The sequence below is a fragment of the Bos mutus genome, chromosome 13 (assembly GCF_027580195.1).
Source record: "Bos mutus isolate GX-2022 chromosome 13, NWIPB_WYAK_1.1, whole genome shotgun sequence".
Taxonomy (NCBI): Eukaryota; Metazoa; Chordata; class Mammalia; order Artiodactyla; family Bovidae; genus Bos; species Bos mutus.
This window is the reverse complement of record NC_091629.1, coordinates 67,884,655-67,902,757: the sequence shown is the minus strand read 5'-3', so window position 1 is coordinate 67,902,757 and position 18,103 is coordinate 67,884,655. Positions and strand designations below refer to the sequence as shown.

General features: G+C 49.8%; 1 protein-coding gene across 1 annotated transcript in view; it reads right to left on the bottom strand.

The window, feature by feature from the left end:
• FRMD4A (FERM domain containing 4A) overlaps positions 1-18,103 on the bottom strand; it is a 328,482-nt gene that overhangs the window by 12,311 nt on the left and 298,068 nt on the right. Inside the window, 9 exon segments of the mRNA XM_070381930.1 lie at positions 41-112; positions 1,742-1,838; positions 4,174-4,314; positions 4,317-5,032; positions 6,825-6,992; positions 7,750-7,987; positions 9,637-9,693; positions 12,125-12,353; positions 15,394-15,516. Of these exon segments, the coding sequence (XP_070238031.1) occupies positions 43-112; positions 1,742-1,838; positions 4,174-4,314; positions 4,317-5,032; positions 6,825-6,992; positions 7,750-7,987; positions 9,637-9,693; positions 12,125-12,353; positions 15,394-15,516 (1,839 nt within the window). The 3' untranslated portion in view covers positions 41-42.

Here is an 18,103-nt window from a genome sequence, read left to right as displayed (position 1 = left end):
AGGGGAAGGGCTGGAAGAACAACACGTTCCCTTACGATACCTCTATTCATCAGTACTTTGGTGGGCTGGAGACTCGGACCCATCCATAATGGGCGAGTTTTCTGTTGCTTCTCTGAACCAAGGAAAGCAGGAAAAGGAAGAGAAGAGAGGTCATGTTAAAGAGAGGAACTGACAGACACGATGAGTAGCTTATCAATACACTGCAAAGCCCAGCTGACATGCACCCAGGTGTTAGTGACAAATAGGATATTTTCAACCCCGGGCACAACTCACAAAGATCACTTTGGTTTTGTTAGGAAGGCTGCCAGACTTTGGCACTACTTCTCATTTTATCATCACATCACAGAATAGTTATTCTTCATTAATGATAATTCAGCCCAATCTGATAAAAGAGTTTAACGACCAACCAAACATTTTTTGTTTCAAATTGGTCTTGTGTCCTCACTAGCTGTGTGTGATCAAACATAGGCAGCTGCCCAGACCCACTCCAGGGTAAAGGTGCTCCTAAGCTCCACAGCCTGCTGTCAGTCATTGGCAGTCATATGTTTGGAGCAGGTGAGACTGGGTGTGATCCAGAAAATGTGGAGGAGCCAGACAGACACCCTGAAATCAGAAAGTCCTTACTTGGGGGGAGACGGCTTAGTCAGTGGAGGTACCATATACACAAAAGGTCACTCTTATGGGTCTGTCCTCTTGAGACTCTTGGGCCCGAAGCCTTGCAGCAGCTGCCTGACCACAGGAGCTAGAGCTGGAGTGCAGATGGTACGTAAGGAAGTGTTATAAGGTGTGTAGTAAGGACAGAGTGGGTAGCTGCTGCCCAACAGACAAACCAAACAGAGTGGACAGAGAACACCGGCAGCTGAGACTGCAGGCTCTTTTAATTCAAGAGGAGTAAGAGGCAGTGTGGGGTGTTCAGTGACATCAAACTTGAGTGCATGAGAATCCCCTGGAGGGCTTGACACCACACTGACTGCCAGTGCCCTGCACCCTCGACTTAGGTTCTGACTCAGTGGGTCACTGATGGACCCGAGATGTTTGTGCATTTCTAACAATACCCCAGGTGATGCTTATGCTGCTGGTCTGGGTACTGCATTTTAAGAACTGGCTTAGTGGAAAAAGACAAGGCTTTGGTTTGGGGTAACAGAGTGCAGGGCTGAAATTACAGGGTCATCCAACTGTGTAAGATGAAAAGGCACTGACTTTCTCTGAGCCTCATCTATAGAACAGAAAAAAGTCTGGATACTTCCCTTACGAAGTTGCAGTAAGGATTACATAAGCTGATACAGGTTAGAAGAAGCTCCTGGTCTTTGAGTACACAGCAAGCACTCAATCTTAGCTCTCCTGTCAAACACTAAGACAAAGCCTGGCTTAAAAATCACTAGAGATAAATGTGCAGAAACTGAAAAACGTCTGCCAAACACAGACATCTGGTCAAAGAAGTGCACTCACCTCCTCCACATTTTTGGGATTATCACCAGCTTTGAAAGACAGTAGAGAGAATCAGCTGAATAAAATGACCACGCTGGAAGGGGTGGGGGTGACGAGGGACTACCAGGGCCTGGGCCTCCCCGGAGAGGAGGGAGTTTCCCAGTGCCGTCCATCATTCCCAGGACATCGTTCTTCTGCTGACACACCCTCTGTTACTAGGATGTTATACCTGCTATCCTCTAACCCACAGAGAAGGCTGAGGAGGGTTCCAGAACTTGGGAGGGAGAATCAGAGGCCTGCCAAGGGAACTCACCCGGTCTGCCAGGTTAGGATGTGGTGGGGGCTGCTGGGGGGCGTCGCTCCGATTTCACTCGACGGTGTTGAGCTTCTCTGGCTTTGAGGTAAGGCAGCTGCGTGTGGGTGGTGCAGAAAAGACAGGGGTCAGACCCAGGGGAGTGGAGAAGTTTCCCTCCAGAGATGCTCCCAGGACCCGCTGCAGGGTCCTGACGGGAAAACATCAGCCCATCTCCCCACATCTGGCCAATTACGTTTTCTCTCCTGAGCCGTTCTAGCTCCATGTGGGTCGAGCTCGCCTGAGATTCCAGGTCCCCTGCTTTGCCACTGGGAAGTGGCCACAAGGATGATGACAGTCCCCATAGTCCTCAGAAGGGGGAACCTAGGCTGACCTAGTGCAGGCATGACTGATTTCTCCGGACACCAGCGAGATACGCCCCAGGGAGTTTCCACATGTGGCCCCAAGGTTAAAACTGTTGTTCATTACATAGAATAGAGAACCTCCAGAAAGGGTCTCAGAGCTTGCGGTCTCTGCTGTTTCAGGCTTGTTATTTACCATGTTTAGGACACTTCAAATGGGGCAGGGCTTTTCAGAGCTCATCCAAGTCTGACTACTGGGAGCTTATTGATGGGGACAGGATTTGTTTAGTTGGGAAAACTCACTAGGAAACAAATCCTATTTAAATGCATCCCTTTGCCTCCTTGGGAATGCAATCTTTTTCATCAGGAAAGGTCAGATACAGCTTCCTAGAATTTTTAGCTTAAAATATGTTTCAAAAGATTTACCAAATCTATTCAGGTAAAGCAAATCTACTAGACAAGCACTACAATTCTGACAGAATATAAACACTCCTGACCTGTCCAACCAAGGCTTCTCCTAATAGGGTCACAGGGAAACATGCTCTTTAAACGCTATGTGTAACTTATTCATGCAATTCTTCTCAAAATCCTCCTAGGAAGTTGATGGCAAATGTCACTGGGCTGATTTGACAGATGACAGAGGCATCTGAAGAAGCTTTTAGGACACTGAAGTCCATGGTTCTCTCACAATGGCTTGAACCATATTTATTCTTGTCTCTGAAACTTGTCATTCAGCCGATGAACCTTACTACATGAGTCAGTGGGGCGCTGGGGAGAGGACGTAGGAGCCCTGTGGCCTGGTGCACCCGGGAGCCGGCAGGGCTTTCCTCTTTGCCCTCCTTCCTAGGCCCCAAGCATCTCCTTCAGTTCCCCAAAGAGGGACCCTTCGTCTTCCTTAAGATCGCTCCCCTTTCCCTGGGTCTTTGCCCTTCCTTATCTTTCTTTCCCGTCCCAAGTTAAATCTGACTTGGACTTCGTTCCCTTTGTTGCTCATGTTATACTTTGAGAATCATTCTTTATTACGTCTCAAAGTCCTCCCCTGTTTTCTTTCCTACAGCCAGGGGAATACAGTTGCTCTCTTTTTCAAATTGGCGTTCAGGCGATTCGTGAATGGGCAGCACCTGTCTCCCAACTAGAAAGGTGCTCTTATGGCTACACTCTCCCCGCTCTTTGTGGAAACTGAGATAACCTACACAAGCTCATGTGTGCAGGTGCTGAGAACCCCTCAGGGATGTGGAGAAGGCAGGACACATCCTGGTTGTTATTACCATTATTCTTTCTTGGAGATGGAGAGGGGAAGGGATTGTAACTGAAGGGGGAGGATAGTTTCTTCCATTTTTTCACTGGATTCAGTACTGCTTAATGCCCAAGTACAAGAATATAAGGTAACCTTTCATCTGATGATGAAAATGTGAAGGTGTAACCCCAGGGCATCAGAAGCACTTGACAAAAATTACTTTGGTTAGATCATAACATCACTGGAAAGGGATACTGTGGTGCAGTCAGGAGTTCTATAAAGTCACTGGGGAACTCAGGCAGAACTGCCACTTCTTTCTGAAGCCAGTCTGCCCCACCTGGGGGGTGGGGGACACTGGCCAAATCTCAGGGCCTCAGGACCAAGCATCGCCCGGAGGGAGTTCTCCTCTGCAAGGGTGCTGCTCAACTCTACCGCCAAACTCCTTCACCAGGGCAAAGGCGCACCTTTGACTGGATAAACCTAGAGACACGGACTTCACCACTTCCTGCATCTCTGTCCTTACAAGGAGAAGTGGCTGGACGGGTGGATGGCATCAGAACTTAGGAAGCTGAAATGAGAGACTGCGCAGCCCGCTGGGGGTGGGCTAGGGTGTCAGATGCACCGCCTTACCCCGTCCCGGGTCTTCCTCTGGCAAAACCAAGGGCAGAATGGAAGGGATGGGAAAGGAGGGGAACGAAGGTCTTGCATATCGCACAGCTAGGTTTCTAGAATTAACCATCTCTCCTTACTGTCGACTCTAAAAGCTGCACTCTCCGCCGGTTCACAACCTGACCGATGATCACACATGCACGCGCCCGGCCGCCGCGCCCTCCCAGTCCCCGGTCCCTCCTCACCTGACGTGGCCTTGCACATCTGGGGCATCCGGGTGACCCTGCTGTGCGCCACGAAGGTGCTCTGCGAGGAGGTGCTGTACTGGGAGCCGCTGTCCGAGGAGGTGGAGCTGGTGTGCGACAGGCGGCTGTGCTCCTTGTGCGGGCGCTCGAGCGCTGGTACCACTGGCGCAGCTCATCCGAGACGGCGGCGCGGCCGGGGCCCTTGTCGGGGACGCCCTCGCGACCCAGGGATGGAGTCCGCAGGATCTGCGAGCGCGAGGGCGTCAGGCGGCCCGCGTCGCCCTCGTCGACGCCGCGCCAGCTCTCCCGGAAGAGGCCGCCGGCCGTGTAGGAGTTGGAGGTCTTGAACTGCGCCTTGACGCTGTAGTGGCCTTCCTGGTCACTCTCCAGGCTGCGCACCACCACCGGTGTGGCCCCGCCCTCCACGTACAACGGGTACTCCTTGATGCGGTACTGCGAGCTCGGCTGGCTCTGACTGTGCAGGTAGACGCCGTGGCCGCCGCCACGCGCCGCTAGGTTGGGCATGCTCCCCGAGTTCGCCGCGCCCAGCGCGCCCGCCGCCCGCTGGCGCTGGCGCTGCCGCGCGCGCGCCTTGGACGGCGAGTCCTCGGCCAGCGTGGAGTAGTTGGCGTTCATCTGCGCCGGGTAGTAGTGCTCCGAGCTCGAGTGGCTGGTGCACGACGAACAGTCGTCCATGGGGTCCGAGCCATTGCTGCTACGAGTCCGTGGCGTGTAGAAGTCGGGGCTCCCAGTGTCGTTCTCCGAGCCCAGGAGCTTGCCCTGGGACTCCAAGCTGGAGCTCCGGTGCCGAAAGTGCAGGGCCAGGCTGTGCAGCCGCGTGGGGCTGAGGTCCACCGACCTGCGGGGAGAGGACCGGCGAGGTGGGTCTGGGGGCGCCCAGGGGAAGGGGCTGGCGGCTCTGCGATCGCAGCCCGGGGCCTTCGGAAACGTGCATCAGACTTCGGAAACAGTCCAAGAGCCGGTGCTTCCCAACCTTCCCAGGTGAAGGCAGGGCGAGAAGGGGACGGCTGATCCCCAGGCCTCCGCTCTGATGTTTAATTTTGAATGGGCGGTGGGGTCAGAGACAGCGCCCACGTGTTATTTGTGAAAAAAGCACTCCAATAGCCAGCCCCCCCACCCCCGCTTTTTGTTTTTTAAAGATGAAAAGAGAAGCTACAGACACAGTGAATCAAGATAATCCCCGTTTTAGCATTATGTTAAGCCGCTGAAATGCCATTTTTTTTTGAAATGCCATTTTAGTAGGTCAAAAAAAAACCAAAACAATCCTTGCAGAAGCAGTCATACGGTTCCACCCAGTACTATTATGAGACCCATGTCAATAGATTTCTATTTCCCTGTGAACATCTGTGTGAAAAGGAAGACTGGCGGCACGTGGAATACTTAAAAATGAAAGAGGCAAATAAACACTTACTCCTCCACTACTTTGTTTATACTCCATTCCACTTATTAGAGCCACACAATAAATATCCATCAATATGGCCATGGGGCAGAGTGTAAGGACTCCATGGAAATTCACCGTGGCTGGGTTAACCAAGTACATGAAGAGGTGAGTCCCAGGGGTGACTGTCACTCGGGGTAGACTGCGAAATCCCAATCATGTGGCCCTCTTTGACTCAGGCCTCAGTTTCCTCTCTGGTTCCACTCCCTACTTCACTCAAGCTCATGGGAACATGCCAAGTGCAAGCCTGAATCTGGCTCTTTGACCTTCCTGTTCCCTGAATATCCTTAGAGCACACCACCCATCCCATCCAGGTCTCTGCTCAAATGTTATCGTATTAGAGAAGACTTCTCTGTTGGTTTCATTTAAATGATAGTCTCTCCCTTCACTCTCTAGCTTCTTGCCTGCTCATTCTTCTTCTCAATACTTATCACTGCTGACACTTCTTTACCGTGAACTCTCTTCCTACTAAAACATCAGTCTGATGGGAGCATGGTGTAGTCTTTTTTGTCCCCTGCACTTGGTACATAGATGCACTTGATAAGTATCTGTTGTATGAGTGAGTGAGTGAATGGACGGATGGATGGCTAGATGAGAGACTCTTGCCTGGAGAGCTCAGTTTTATCCTGTATAAATGGTTTACTACTTACAGCAGATCACACTATCTGTCCTTTGAACTATAGTCCCTATGAACTTAGGTATTAGAGAAAATTGAATGACGGCTTTGGTTTTGCCTCTTTTTAGGAAAAGAAGGTGGGATTCACTGAAAACTCACTTTTCCTTTTGCTGTTTAATGTACCCCCTGGGACATTCAAGGAAGTCCAGGATAAACTTAGGCTTAAACTTAGGTACAAGGGGACCTCCTCTGGGCAAGGCTGTTCTGGTCCCTGCTAATCCAGCTCAAGTTCCCACCTCCGCTCTTATTGGGAAAGCTCCTTCCATACCCACAGTGTCTGGGGGATTCTCTGACCAGTTCCTGGTGCCCCACTATGCAGACAGTGGGATATAATGTGTTTCTTGGCTCCTGGGGTCCTTCTGCTGCCGGCTTACTTTTTAATTCTGCTTCACTTACAGAAGAGCCTACCTCATTGGTTCAGTCCTGACTCTAGTTCACCAGTTACCTGGGCCAGTGTGGGACCAAATTTTTACAAAGGTGGGGGTCTGGCCCATGGAGGGAAATGGGGAGACTCACCTCGTGGAATGCACGTAGTGGGGACTCCGGACGCGGAGGTCGGGTGTGGATGGCATGCTGCACTGCGAGTTCCAATGTGGGAGGCTGCGGATGGGGCTGGTCTGCAGGGAGCTGCTCCCGCCTCCAGCTTCGGCACAGCTCCCCGTGCTGGGGAAGCGCTTGTGGCTGCTGCAAACCAGAGGAGACCACGCTGGTCACTGCCTGCCAGGGCTGCCCCTTCTCTGAGGTTGCTGACTGTGGCCTCAGGACATCCCTCTAGGGGTGGGGGAAGTTTGCCCAGGACTCCCCCAGAAGTGGTGGGCATCCTTATCCCTTATCCTTCATGCCTTAGGGCAGTGTGAGATGAAGCCCCTGTTCTGTGAAGCCCCTGCCCTCAACCACAGTTTCTGTTTTCCATAAGACAAATATTTACCTGTCCAGGCACCCACTGGGAGTTTTACGGGGCATAATGAAGGGAAATGAGAAAAACAGAGAGGCAGACAAAAACCTCCCTCTCCCATATCAGCTGAGTAATGAACTGGAAATACACAGCTAAGATTACAGCTGTTTGGCTTTGGAATTCTGTTGTATGATGGTTTAGGGTTCTCAGCCACTTTGGGATTCTTATGAGTGGACTCTCATTGGCCATTTCAGAATACTTCTGCCTATGATTTCCTAATTAATTCCCATGGAATTTAAGGATATTCAAGCAAGCTGCTGCCAACGTGGATTGTGAGCCAAAAACCCCAAATTTCCCTACGAATGACAAATCTGCACCTCTGGCAGGTCGGCAGCAGAGGGCGCTGTGGCACAGCCCTGCTAGAAGGCAGCCTAGGGGAGGCGCATGCAGGGTGCGGGGGACCTGAGACTCGCAGATGCTACTTAGCCCTTGGATTCTGTCCAAGTGTGGACAGTGACCTCGTGTGGCCTTCCCGGCCCAGCTCACCTGGAGTGACTGTGCGAGGAACGTTTCTTGACCTTCTCGTAAGGCTCATCTAGCGAGGACTCGCTCCACATTTTGGGCTTTATGGGCGACTTGTCATAGTCATTGCGGTGATAGTGCATCTGCCTGAGTCCCTCCAGGGACTGGGGAGGAGGTGGCCGGTTGTGCGATGGTGGCCGAGGAGGGAGCCCCTTGTGAGGGGACTGTAAGGGGGACAGTGTGCTGGTGACCTGAGAGTCTTCTGCATCAAGACGGAAAAAAGTGGAAGTGAGCAAGGGTCATCCTTCCCCCTTCCCCCTGCAGGCTCCGCCCACCCTAATTCCACCCCCGCCATCGGAGGTCAGTGGACAGGAGCTGTGGTTTTACTGTTTTACCCCTCAAATCAGTAAGTGTCCCTGGAAGGAGCTACCTGCGATGGGAGTGGGGGGCCCAAGTGCTGCCGTTATGCCCCTTGGTAGGTCCAGGGTCTGGCATATGGGGAAGAAACTGATCACACGCAATGCTAAGGACAGTCTATTCCTATTCCAAGTTCTCTCTACAGAGGAATCTCCCTCAAGTGTTCTGCTTTCCTCCCCGGAAGAGACTGGAGTCCACAGAGGTCAAAACCAGCGCTGGATCTCTGATATTCAAAACATGGCACCCACTCCCCTGCAGTTCCGGGATTTCCTCCCACCCATGTAATGAATAAAATGACGATCTGACTGCATATAGCAGGACCAAGACAACTGGGCAAATACCCTGCCAGCCTCATCCCATATCAATGCAAGGAATATTATCCTTATAGTTATCATTATGACTAGGAGCAAGATCTTCCACGTTTTCTGTCTGAAACACCCCTTACCACCTGAAGTTTTCCTAAAGGGCAAAAAAATAAATAACTACCACTTAATACAATGGATTGGCCAAAAGAGATTTTAAAAAAAAAAGGTCAAAAAGATCTTACTGAAAAACCTGGATGACCTTTTTGGCTAATCCCATATTTCCATATCGTTAATGCCCTGACCTCCCCAGGTTGGGCTTAAATTCATGGGAACATTCTCTAATATGGTTCTGTGTTTGGAATTCCTTCTTCCCTGATGTGTGGTGGTGGTGGTGGTGGCAGCGATGGTGGGCTGGGGTTGGGGGGTGGTAGGTGTGCGAGCGCTTCTAGTTTTGTAAGAATTTCCCAAGAAAATATCCTGAGAATCACTAGGTTTTTGGAGGTCAATGAGAAATAAGAAGACAGTTTTCTAGGTGACCAGGAATCTAAAGGGACATCTTTCTTTCACTTTCACCATTTCTCAGGAAGGTACAGAGACTTGTTTTTTTCTGGCTGCCCGTAGGCTCTCCTAGCAGGTTTCAATCTTTCTGACCCAAACCAATGTCCACTTCTTTCCTCCAGAAATTACACTCAAAAGGAAACTATTCATGGTGTTTAAATCATCTGTTCAGGTAAAAATGTGGTTTTGGCAACTAAAAAAGTCGAACACCATCCACTCACTTGGATAGCATCACCAACTCAATGGACATGAGTTTGAGCAAACTCCAGGAGACAGGAAAGGACAGGGAAGCCTGGCGTGCTGCAGTGCATGGAGTCACAAAGAGCTGGACATGACCAAACAACTCAAACCACTCACCATCACCTTAAGTCTTACCTCCAGGCCCCAAGACATAATGAAATTCCAATAGGCATGTGTTTCTGTAGTGCCCACCCACTCTCAGCCAAAGAGGTGACCACTGAGCAGTGAAAGAAACACAGGGAACCCGGCGCCATCTTGATCCGGCTCCTGGCTTTCCACTGAGCTGTTTCAGACTACATATAGCTTAATCCCAGGCTGTCCCAGACTACATTCAGCTTAATCCCAGTTTAATCTATGCTCTGAGTTCTCAAGCAGGAAACAGACAACATACCATCTTCAAGAACAAGGGCATCTGACAGGGAACTGTCTTCACTGGCAATATTTCCGTCTGGGAAGACAGAAAAGCATCAATGTATGAGTTAAGCACATCCCTTAGACAAAGCTCTATCTGTGAACATCGTTGAGTTTCCCACCATCCCATTTCTTTCTAATCAGAAAGAACCCAGGAAACAATCAAAATGCTGTTAGGCATTTCTTTTGACAGTCTCTGTGGTAGGTCATGACTCACCCCCCATCCCTGACACTGCAATGTGCCCGTTCTTTGTTTCACTGGCGACAGCAATACTGAGCAGCTTAATATCCAGCATAAAGGCTGCCTGGCCACATCATTGCCCCGGCCCATCTCAGGGCGCGTTCCAACTCAACCCAAGGAAGTGACCTGCTATTTATTCTACACACGCGAAACTAGGGTGAGGAGCTTGGTTTGGCTCATATGACAGTAAATGACTTCTCAATAAACTTCTTAAGCCATTAGCAGACAAAACAAGCTTCTAAGTACAGCTTCTCTCTCCAAAGCTTATTTTCAGAGACACCATTCAATTAACCATGAGAACACACCCAGAGGGAGACAGAAAGATAATCCCCTTCCTTTAGCAGCTAGGGAAACTGAGGGATATCTAGGGAGGGATGGCTTGTCCAGGGCTGTGCTGCTCTCCTGGCTAAGTCAGCAAAAGATCCCAGGTCTTTAGATCCCAAGCTTAGCCTTTTATCTCTTAAATAACAAACCAGGCTAAGGCATGGAAGAAGAAACTGGAATTACTCTAATTCAAGTGGGTTCTTATGATCAAACATATTTTCAAGGAGGCAGAAAAATGGAGAAGGTATATTCTTAAGCAGATAAACACATGGCTAACAGCTTGGATGGGACCATTCACCAGCTGGTCAGAGAGTGAATTACAGACGGACTCTGCTGGCTGCCCTCACAGAATGGCCCTCGCTGAGCAGGCGGGGGAACCATGCTCTTCTGTGGTCGACCAGCAAGACGTCTGTCCCTCAGCTGTCCCTCCCAGACTCTGTCAGCCTTGCTGATGTTTCTGCAGAGTTGGGGACCCCCCCGGGTCCCTTCAAGGGTGCAGAAGAAGTCCCAAAAGGCAGAGAAGACAGAGGAAGGCAGGCTGACTGCAGCTCTTTTAGGGAAAATGACAACATCTTCGCCAAGGACAACAGGGCAAGAGGCAGAAGACAGTTATTTCAAATTTCCTAGAGCAAAAAAAACTGTTTTATGATCTTTCTCTCTTTGAACTAAGAATTCTCTTAATTTGTATTGCTTGATGAACTATGAACTGCTAGGAGACACAGCCTTGACTAGCATCTTGGAGTCGCCAGTCTGTTATCCCCTCCCCAGGATGCCCACAGTTTTAGGCTACAGCAATATATATAGAGAGCAATGGTAAAACATACATAATGGAAAGTTTACTGTTTTAGCCATACAGTTCAGTGAATTTAAGAACATCCACACTCTGGTGCAGCCATCACCACCATCCAGCCCCAGAACTTCTGTCATCTTCCCCAAACTAAAGCTCTGTCCCCATAAAGCACTTACTCCCCTGTCACCTCCCCCAACCCCTCGTAACCTCTCTTCTACTTTCTGTCTTCCTGGAGCAAAAGTTATGATAAATGTGTATAAACTATGAAAGGATACTTGATGATATATCTTAAAGAAATTGATAAGGAAGGACCTACTATATTCAGGGAACTATATTAAATTATCCTGTAATAACCTGTAATGGATAAGAATCTGAGAAAGAATAGATGTATATATCTAGTCTTTTGTGAATCACTTTGCTGTACATCTGAAAGGAATGCAGAGTTATTCAACACAACTATACTCCCATTAAAAGAAAAAGAGTTTGCTGACTTAAAAAAAAAAAAGGATCATGATAGCTGGGAGAGACTTGAGAGTTGGTGATGAATTCTGGGTTCTTCCCTTCTAGTATTCACCAAATATAGTCTCCCCAGCTCCTAACCCCTCCTGGACCAGGGTTTTGGGCTCTAGACCATCACAGTGGGGAGGCCCAGACCTCTCCAGCCTCAGCAGCATGACAGAAGCCTATGGAGACAAAAGAGGGCTGCGTGGGTGCTGGCCTCGGGGTAGCCCAGCCTCCCGACTTTCCCTCCAGACCTGGGTAGGGTGACCAGGTCCCTGAGGATGTCGGAGCCTAGGCTGGCTCAGGACTCAGCTCCCAGGAGACTGAGAGCAGTGCACTCCCAAGAGGCCATAAAGAGTAATAATACTCCTTTGATTTGTATAATCCCTTTTATCTCTGGTTCTGAGTGCATCTTATTGATCTCACTGGTACCAGGTCTTTCTAGCTTCATCTTATGGATGGAAACATTAACGCACAGGAGTAGCTCCTCAGCTTGCTAGGTTACTCAGGGGTCTGGGCTTTGGGTCCACCTCTGGACAGGAACACCCATCCCCTGAGGCCAGTGGGGGAAGGGAAGGGACACCCACAGTGGGGAGTGGTCTTAGCACTGACCGTCGATGATCAGCGAGGCCCTCTGGGTGGGTTTCTTCCCAGATTTGACGCGGTTCTCATTGATGGCGCTTTCAATCTCCTGCAGCTTCTTCAGTGCGTTCAGATAAGAGGTTTTCCTCTGCTTCTTCAGTTTTTTGCTGACATTGGGGTCACTGGCCAGGCGGCGGGCAGCCTCTGTAATCTGGGACTGAATGGCAAACTCCCGCTCCAGGCGCTCCAACTCGGCTTCCTGTAGGAGGGGGAGCCGAGGCCACACTTAGGCAGATACTGAACAGGTGATGCCCATCCTCCCACCCCCGCCCCGCCGCGCGAGACATGCGCACTAGGGAACCAGAGGCCTCAGCGCCCACCCTGGCTGGGCCTGGCCCCTCAGCGCCTGCTCCTCCAGTCCCTGGCAGCCAGGGACCTTGACACGCCCGCTTTTGAGACTCTAGGCCTCTGATCCATCCTGGGGACAAACATCAGCCCTGAGACTGGCACCGTCACTGAGAAGCAGGGAGTTTTCAGGCCTGGGGGCTGCTAGGGTTCATTTCCAAGGTCTCCAGCAACGTTCTGGAAGACCCAGCGTGGAGGCGATCCAGGGCCCACTGGGTTGGCGTCTGCTTTCCACTAGGGGCATCTCTCTGTGCTCTTCTGTGGCTTTGCTAGCAGGGGACTCACAGGGACAGCCCCACCCCACCCCCGCTGACCCCAGCTGCAGCACATGCCCTCTGTCTCTCCTATTTTGAGTCCTTCATGCTGGGCCTCATCCCTACTTAATCATGCCTCCTTCAGATGTTTTCTGTGAGCTCTGCTGTCCACACACACCTGCTCTGCACACAACTCCTGCTGAATGACCAGGGACCCCCCCACCGTGAGTCTGGCTGGTGGGTGGTGGAGCAGGCCCCTGCTCCTTGGATCGTCCTGGGCACCCCTTCCTTTCCCATGTGCCTCCCTCCCTTCCTCCTCTACTCCTGACTTTGGCTGAAAGGAGTAGGGGGATGAATTTTCCCTCAAACAGGGTTTTGAACCCAGGAGAAATGCAACTGTGGCCGCCAGAAGGTGCCTGGTGGGCCCAGAGGATGAAGGGTCCCCTCAGATTAACTGCTGGCTTCTCTGCAGCTCAGCTGGTCCCTTCTGCAGACACCACCCAGACCATCAAGACCAGGGGAGCCCAAGCCTGCATTGTGGCTCCGGAGGATCCACAGCCCGGCTAAAACCTGAAAGGAACGGATCTAACCAAGGAAGAGCAGATTACCGAGCTCACTGGAGCCAGCACTTCCTAGTCAATGGCCAAATACTCCACCCTCACCTCTGGGCACCGTGTGCCAGGCAGGGTGCCTCCATCAGGCACAAAACTCTGAGCTGGACTTCACTTCCTGTGGAGCCCTAAAGGGACAGGCCCAGGGGGAGACTGAAAGGAACAAGGGGTTAATGAAAGTCCCCGGGTCCTTCAAACACCCACTGCATTTCTTCATCCCTGGAGAAGAGTAACCATAACCAGGCAGACTCTTGCCTGGACCCTCAAGACAAAATAATTACCAAGGACACAGCCTGGTCTGCGAGAGTGACCTCAGCTCGCAGCTGCTCCTGGGAAGGCAGAACAGCCCTGGCCCAAGACCCTGACTGCGATTTTGTGGGAGCCCAGGACACACTCTTGCTACTTAAACCAAGCCAAGGACAAGGCTGGCAGCTCGTCTGCACAGATGGCTGCCTGCGTGTGAACAGGGAGGTCAAGGGCATTCCCAGGAGAAAGGGGCATCTGCTGCTGACATCTGCAGGAGACAAGGATTCTTCGGGAGCCGAGTCATCTTCTAATGGGAAGTGTGACAGAGGCTCTGTGAGAAGGCGTGATGGGAACGTGGGAAGAACCACAGGGCATGGGTAGGGTGGGGTACTCACTCAAGTGGGGTCTCCCCTGGAAAGTTCAGTGCAGGTGTCTGACTAGTACAAGAGGAGCGGAAGTCTCCAGGCAATTCTGACGACAGCCGGGTTTGAAAAATACTCCACCAGATGGTTCTCTAAATCGCACCGGCCTGTACCCCAGTTCTGACTCTGATAAAGTCCCAGGCCCACCCACAGCCCAGCACCCCTCCTCTGACACCCCTCATGGTTACTAAGCATCTAGCATTTGTCAGTACTGAATTAAATATTTTCTGTCCACTTGCTCACTTAATCCCAGCAACAGTCTGGAGAAATGAGGGTCATGACCTTCGTTCTATACAAGAGGAAAACTGCCTCCGGGTTTGGATGAAGGGTTCTGGTGCATCCACCAGTTCCTCCCAGTGCCTGGGGATGGGGGGCTGCTATTACAGATTTCAGGAGACTGGTCACCCCCTCAGTTGTCTCCAAGGCATGTGTGTTTCCCCCTCAACTCAACCGCTGCACGTGTTATGTGACAACATCAGGTTCTCTTTTTAAAAGCACTAAGCCCGTACAGAATTCCCTTCTCCACTGGCTCTGATTCCTGCCCTTTGAAACCCTCTGTTCAATAGTGTTGTAATGAGTAACTGTATTCGGAATAAATTTGGAAAGCCATTTCCTGGACGTGCCCCTGGGGCCTGAGGTGTGCCTGGCCTTGAATTTCTATTGCTCTGAGACTGGATAACATATTAACCAAGTGGGTGCCCAAGGCTCACTGGAAAACACTCTGATGCTGGGAAAGATTGAGGGCATGAGGAAAGGCCAGTGACAGAGGATGAGATGGTTGGATGGCATTACTGACTCAACGGACATGAGTTTGATCAAGCTCTGGGAGACGATGAAGGACAGGGAAGCCTGGCATGCTGCAGTCCATGGGGTCACAAAGAGTCGGACACGACTTAGTGACTGAACAGCAACGAGGGCAGCCCGATGGGCTTTCCCCAGCAACAGCGCCCCTGCACCTGCTGACACGGCCTCGGCATTCTTCCTTTCTGATCGTTTTCTCTCACAGATCACACAGCACACTTGGCTCTCAGTGACAAAGAGCTGGGAGAAGTACACAGGACTGTTGCGGAATATCCTCCCGCTAACCCTGCTGCCTGCGACAGGCCTGCTGAGTCAGACACACAACCTCTGCAGAAATCAAAATGCTTTCAGATTAACACAGGTAACCAATCCTACTACGGGCACGGAATACTGGCCAAACAGATAACTTAAGAAAAGACTACAGGAGGGCTACTCAGGAGGAAAAGAGGGTGCGGTGTTGGGCAGAATGAAACATCATTAGAGAAAACCCTGGCGCCCTCACAAACAGGCCAGGAAGGCAGGTGTCAGAGAATCTAGCCACAGAGAGAAGAAACATGCACCTCTCCTTTGGGCAAGATTTTCTGCTCATCCAGCTTGAAGGCCGTCCCGATTCTTCTTCGAACAATGGGTGGTTCCTCTCCTGGATCCAGGGGATACTCTACGGGCAGTTTGCCCGTCAGCTCCTGTAGAGGTGTGACATCATGGGAGGAGGGATCAGCAGAGCGTCCATGACTGGCTTCTAGGACATGGACACACACACACACACACACACACACATGCATGCACATACACGGACACACACGCATATATGCACACACATACACGTGCACACACACATGCACACTGTTCAAAGTACAGATCCAATACATAGCTTTGAAACCATAACCTCACACAATATTAAGGTTAACAGGAGTTCCTACAGTGCAATTTCATTTCTACAAATGTATGAGAGCAGTCCTTCTTTTACAGAACAGAGGCACTTGGAAAAGTTTTTCCCAAAGTAAATTCCTATCAGGTAAGTCAAGTCACTGTTGGTTTTCATCATAAAAACTCAAATTTCTTTAACTTGTTAAGTTCATACATGTGTCTGGCGTGTCTACTGAGTGCCCAGCAAGACTGCACAGCCAGTAAGAGCAGTGGCAACACGAGATTGCTGGTCTTTCTGGCTCTAAACTCTGGTTCTTTTCACTGCATCAACTATTCCCTCTCAAATATCAAAGTTTAAAATGAGTCTTTCAAATGAGCTTTCTTAGGAAGATTGGTATCTATTGGGCAAATCCCAGAAAAGGGCATTATTACATTATTTAAAACCTGAATATGAGTAATAATTATTCCACTCTGGCTGGATGCTCAAGGAACAGGCTGAGCTCAAAAGAAATTAAATGTGTACAGATATGAGTTTCAGTTGAAACTGAAATATAATCAATACTACTGACAAAGCTATTTAAAAAAATCTGGTATATGTGCCTCTGAGGCTCTGGAAATCTAACTGTTGTGAGTAGGACAGTGAATTTAGTGGACAGACCACCGTTGGGACAATGGTCCCAGGAAAAGGTGAAGAGAGGTCTGTGGGATGACTCACGGTTAGGATTAGGCTCTATCTGAGTGGTTACCTTTGGGCTGAATAAAGATTACATTTGAGTCAGCAGCTAATCCACCTAGTGGAGCCCAGGAGTCTACTGCAAGGAGTCACTTCCAGGGACCAGAAAAGCCTGGGAAACCCACTGCCTGCCTCCGAGGCACAGGTGGCCCTTCCAGGCAGAACCGAGCCCTGGTTTCTAGTCTCAAACCAACATGGATGCTACATGAAGACCCAGTGCAGGCTCTTCTTGGGAACATCTGTCACTCACGCAGAAACTTCTGTGCCAGGCAGCCTCCTATGGGCAGGTGAGCCCTGATCATTAGATTCCAGGGGCAGACTGACCTTCCAACAGAAGGAGTGACCTGGCTTCTCTGCACCACTGCTGTGTGCGTCACTGGGGTGTTGGTCTGTACTTGATGGGTTGTGTGTGTGTGTGTGAGTGCATGTGTGGGTACACCTGGCATGTACAAGCACACCCACTCCCTGCGACCCCAGGCCTCTCCTCCTGGGTTCAGGCCATCAGGAAATGACCTCGTGGGCTTTTTATTCCCCAGTGTAAGCATTTCAGAGCACAATGGCCAACTCTTTGAGTACAAAATGCTCTGCAGTTTTCTTCCCTGTTTTTTTTTTGTTTTTTTTTCTGTTATTCTTTTTTTAAATGTGGTTCAAATGTCTCTCAAGTAGTTATATGTTTACTCGGCAACATTTTTATCTACTGCCCTGAAAGTCTGCCTATAAACAACATGACAGATAGAGGGTTTTATGCTGTTGGGACTTTCTTTTTGACTTTGTGACTTAAAAAAGAAGGGAAAAGTTGTTAAAATGGGCATTGATTTAAAACTCTAAAGAGTCTATGGTTTTCTAACATAAAACTGCAGAACAATTACAGTCCAACATATAATAAAATTTTTTTAAATCTATGAAAAATTTAAAGGCTGTCTCTAAATTTCCTCTTCCATTGTAAGGTACTACAATATTGAAAAGTTGTATTGATAATTACTGCAAATCGAGAATCTGTATTGTCCCAGCAAGAGTACCAAGCCTTCTGAGAATAATGAAATAAAACTTCAAAAAAGACAAAAAAAAAAAGTCTGTGGCTTTAAAAAAAAATATCTTTTTTAAAAAATGAGGCTACTGATTTCCCACCATCTGCTTGAAGGTATTTGAGTCCAGGCCTTGATTCTCCATATTTAATCTGATTTCACGTGTAACCAGAGCTGCTGGCGAAAGGGGAATTTAACACACTCTGGTGAGAGGCTCAATGGACCCGGTTCCCCTTCTATTCTTATGTCAGTTATATTCTGCCAAACACTCCCACTGCATCTCATTCAGGCTGCCCCATGCCCCAGATGACAAAAAGCTTCTCGATACCCTGAGCTGAGGGGCATAGTGCGGGGGGGGACACAGAAAGAGCAGGACTATCAGGAGACAAGTTCTCCTGTCCCCTGAGTTCAGAGGAGGTGGGAGACTGTGACCGGCTTCTTGTGAAGTCATTTCTGCCACTCGAGCTCTATTTTCTGGGGTCCACATTACAAAAAGTAAGAGCTTTGTTTTCCTTATTTTGCTTTTATATTTAAGAGAGGCCCGTAGACCTTTAACAGACATGCTGACCTTGCCCGGACATGTTTCACCAGTTTTCTAGTGCTGGTTCTCTGCTGGGTTTAAGGATGCTGCCTTTATTAAAAGAA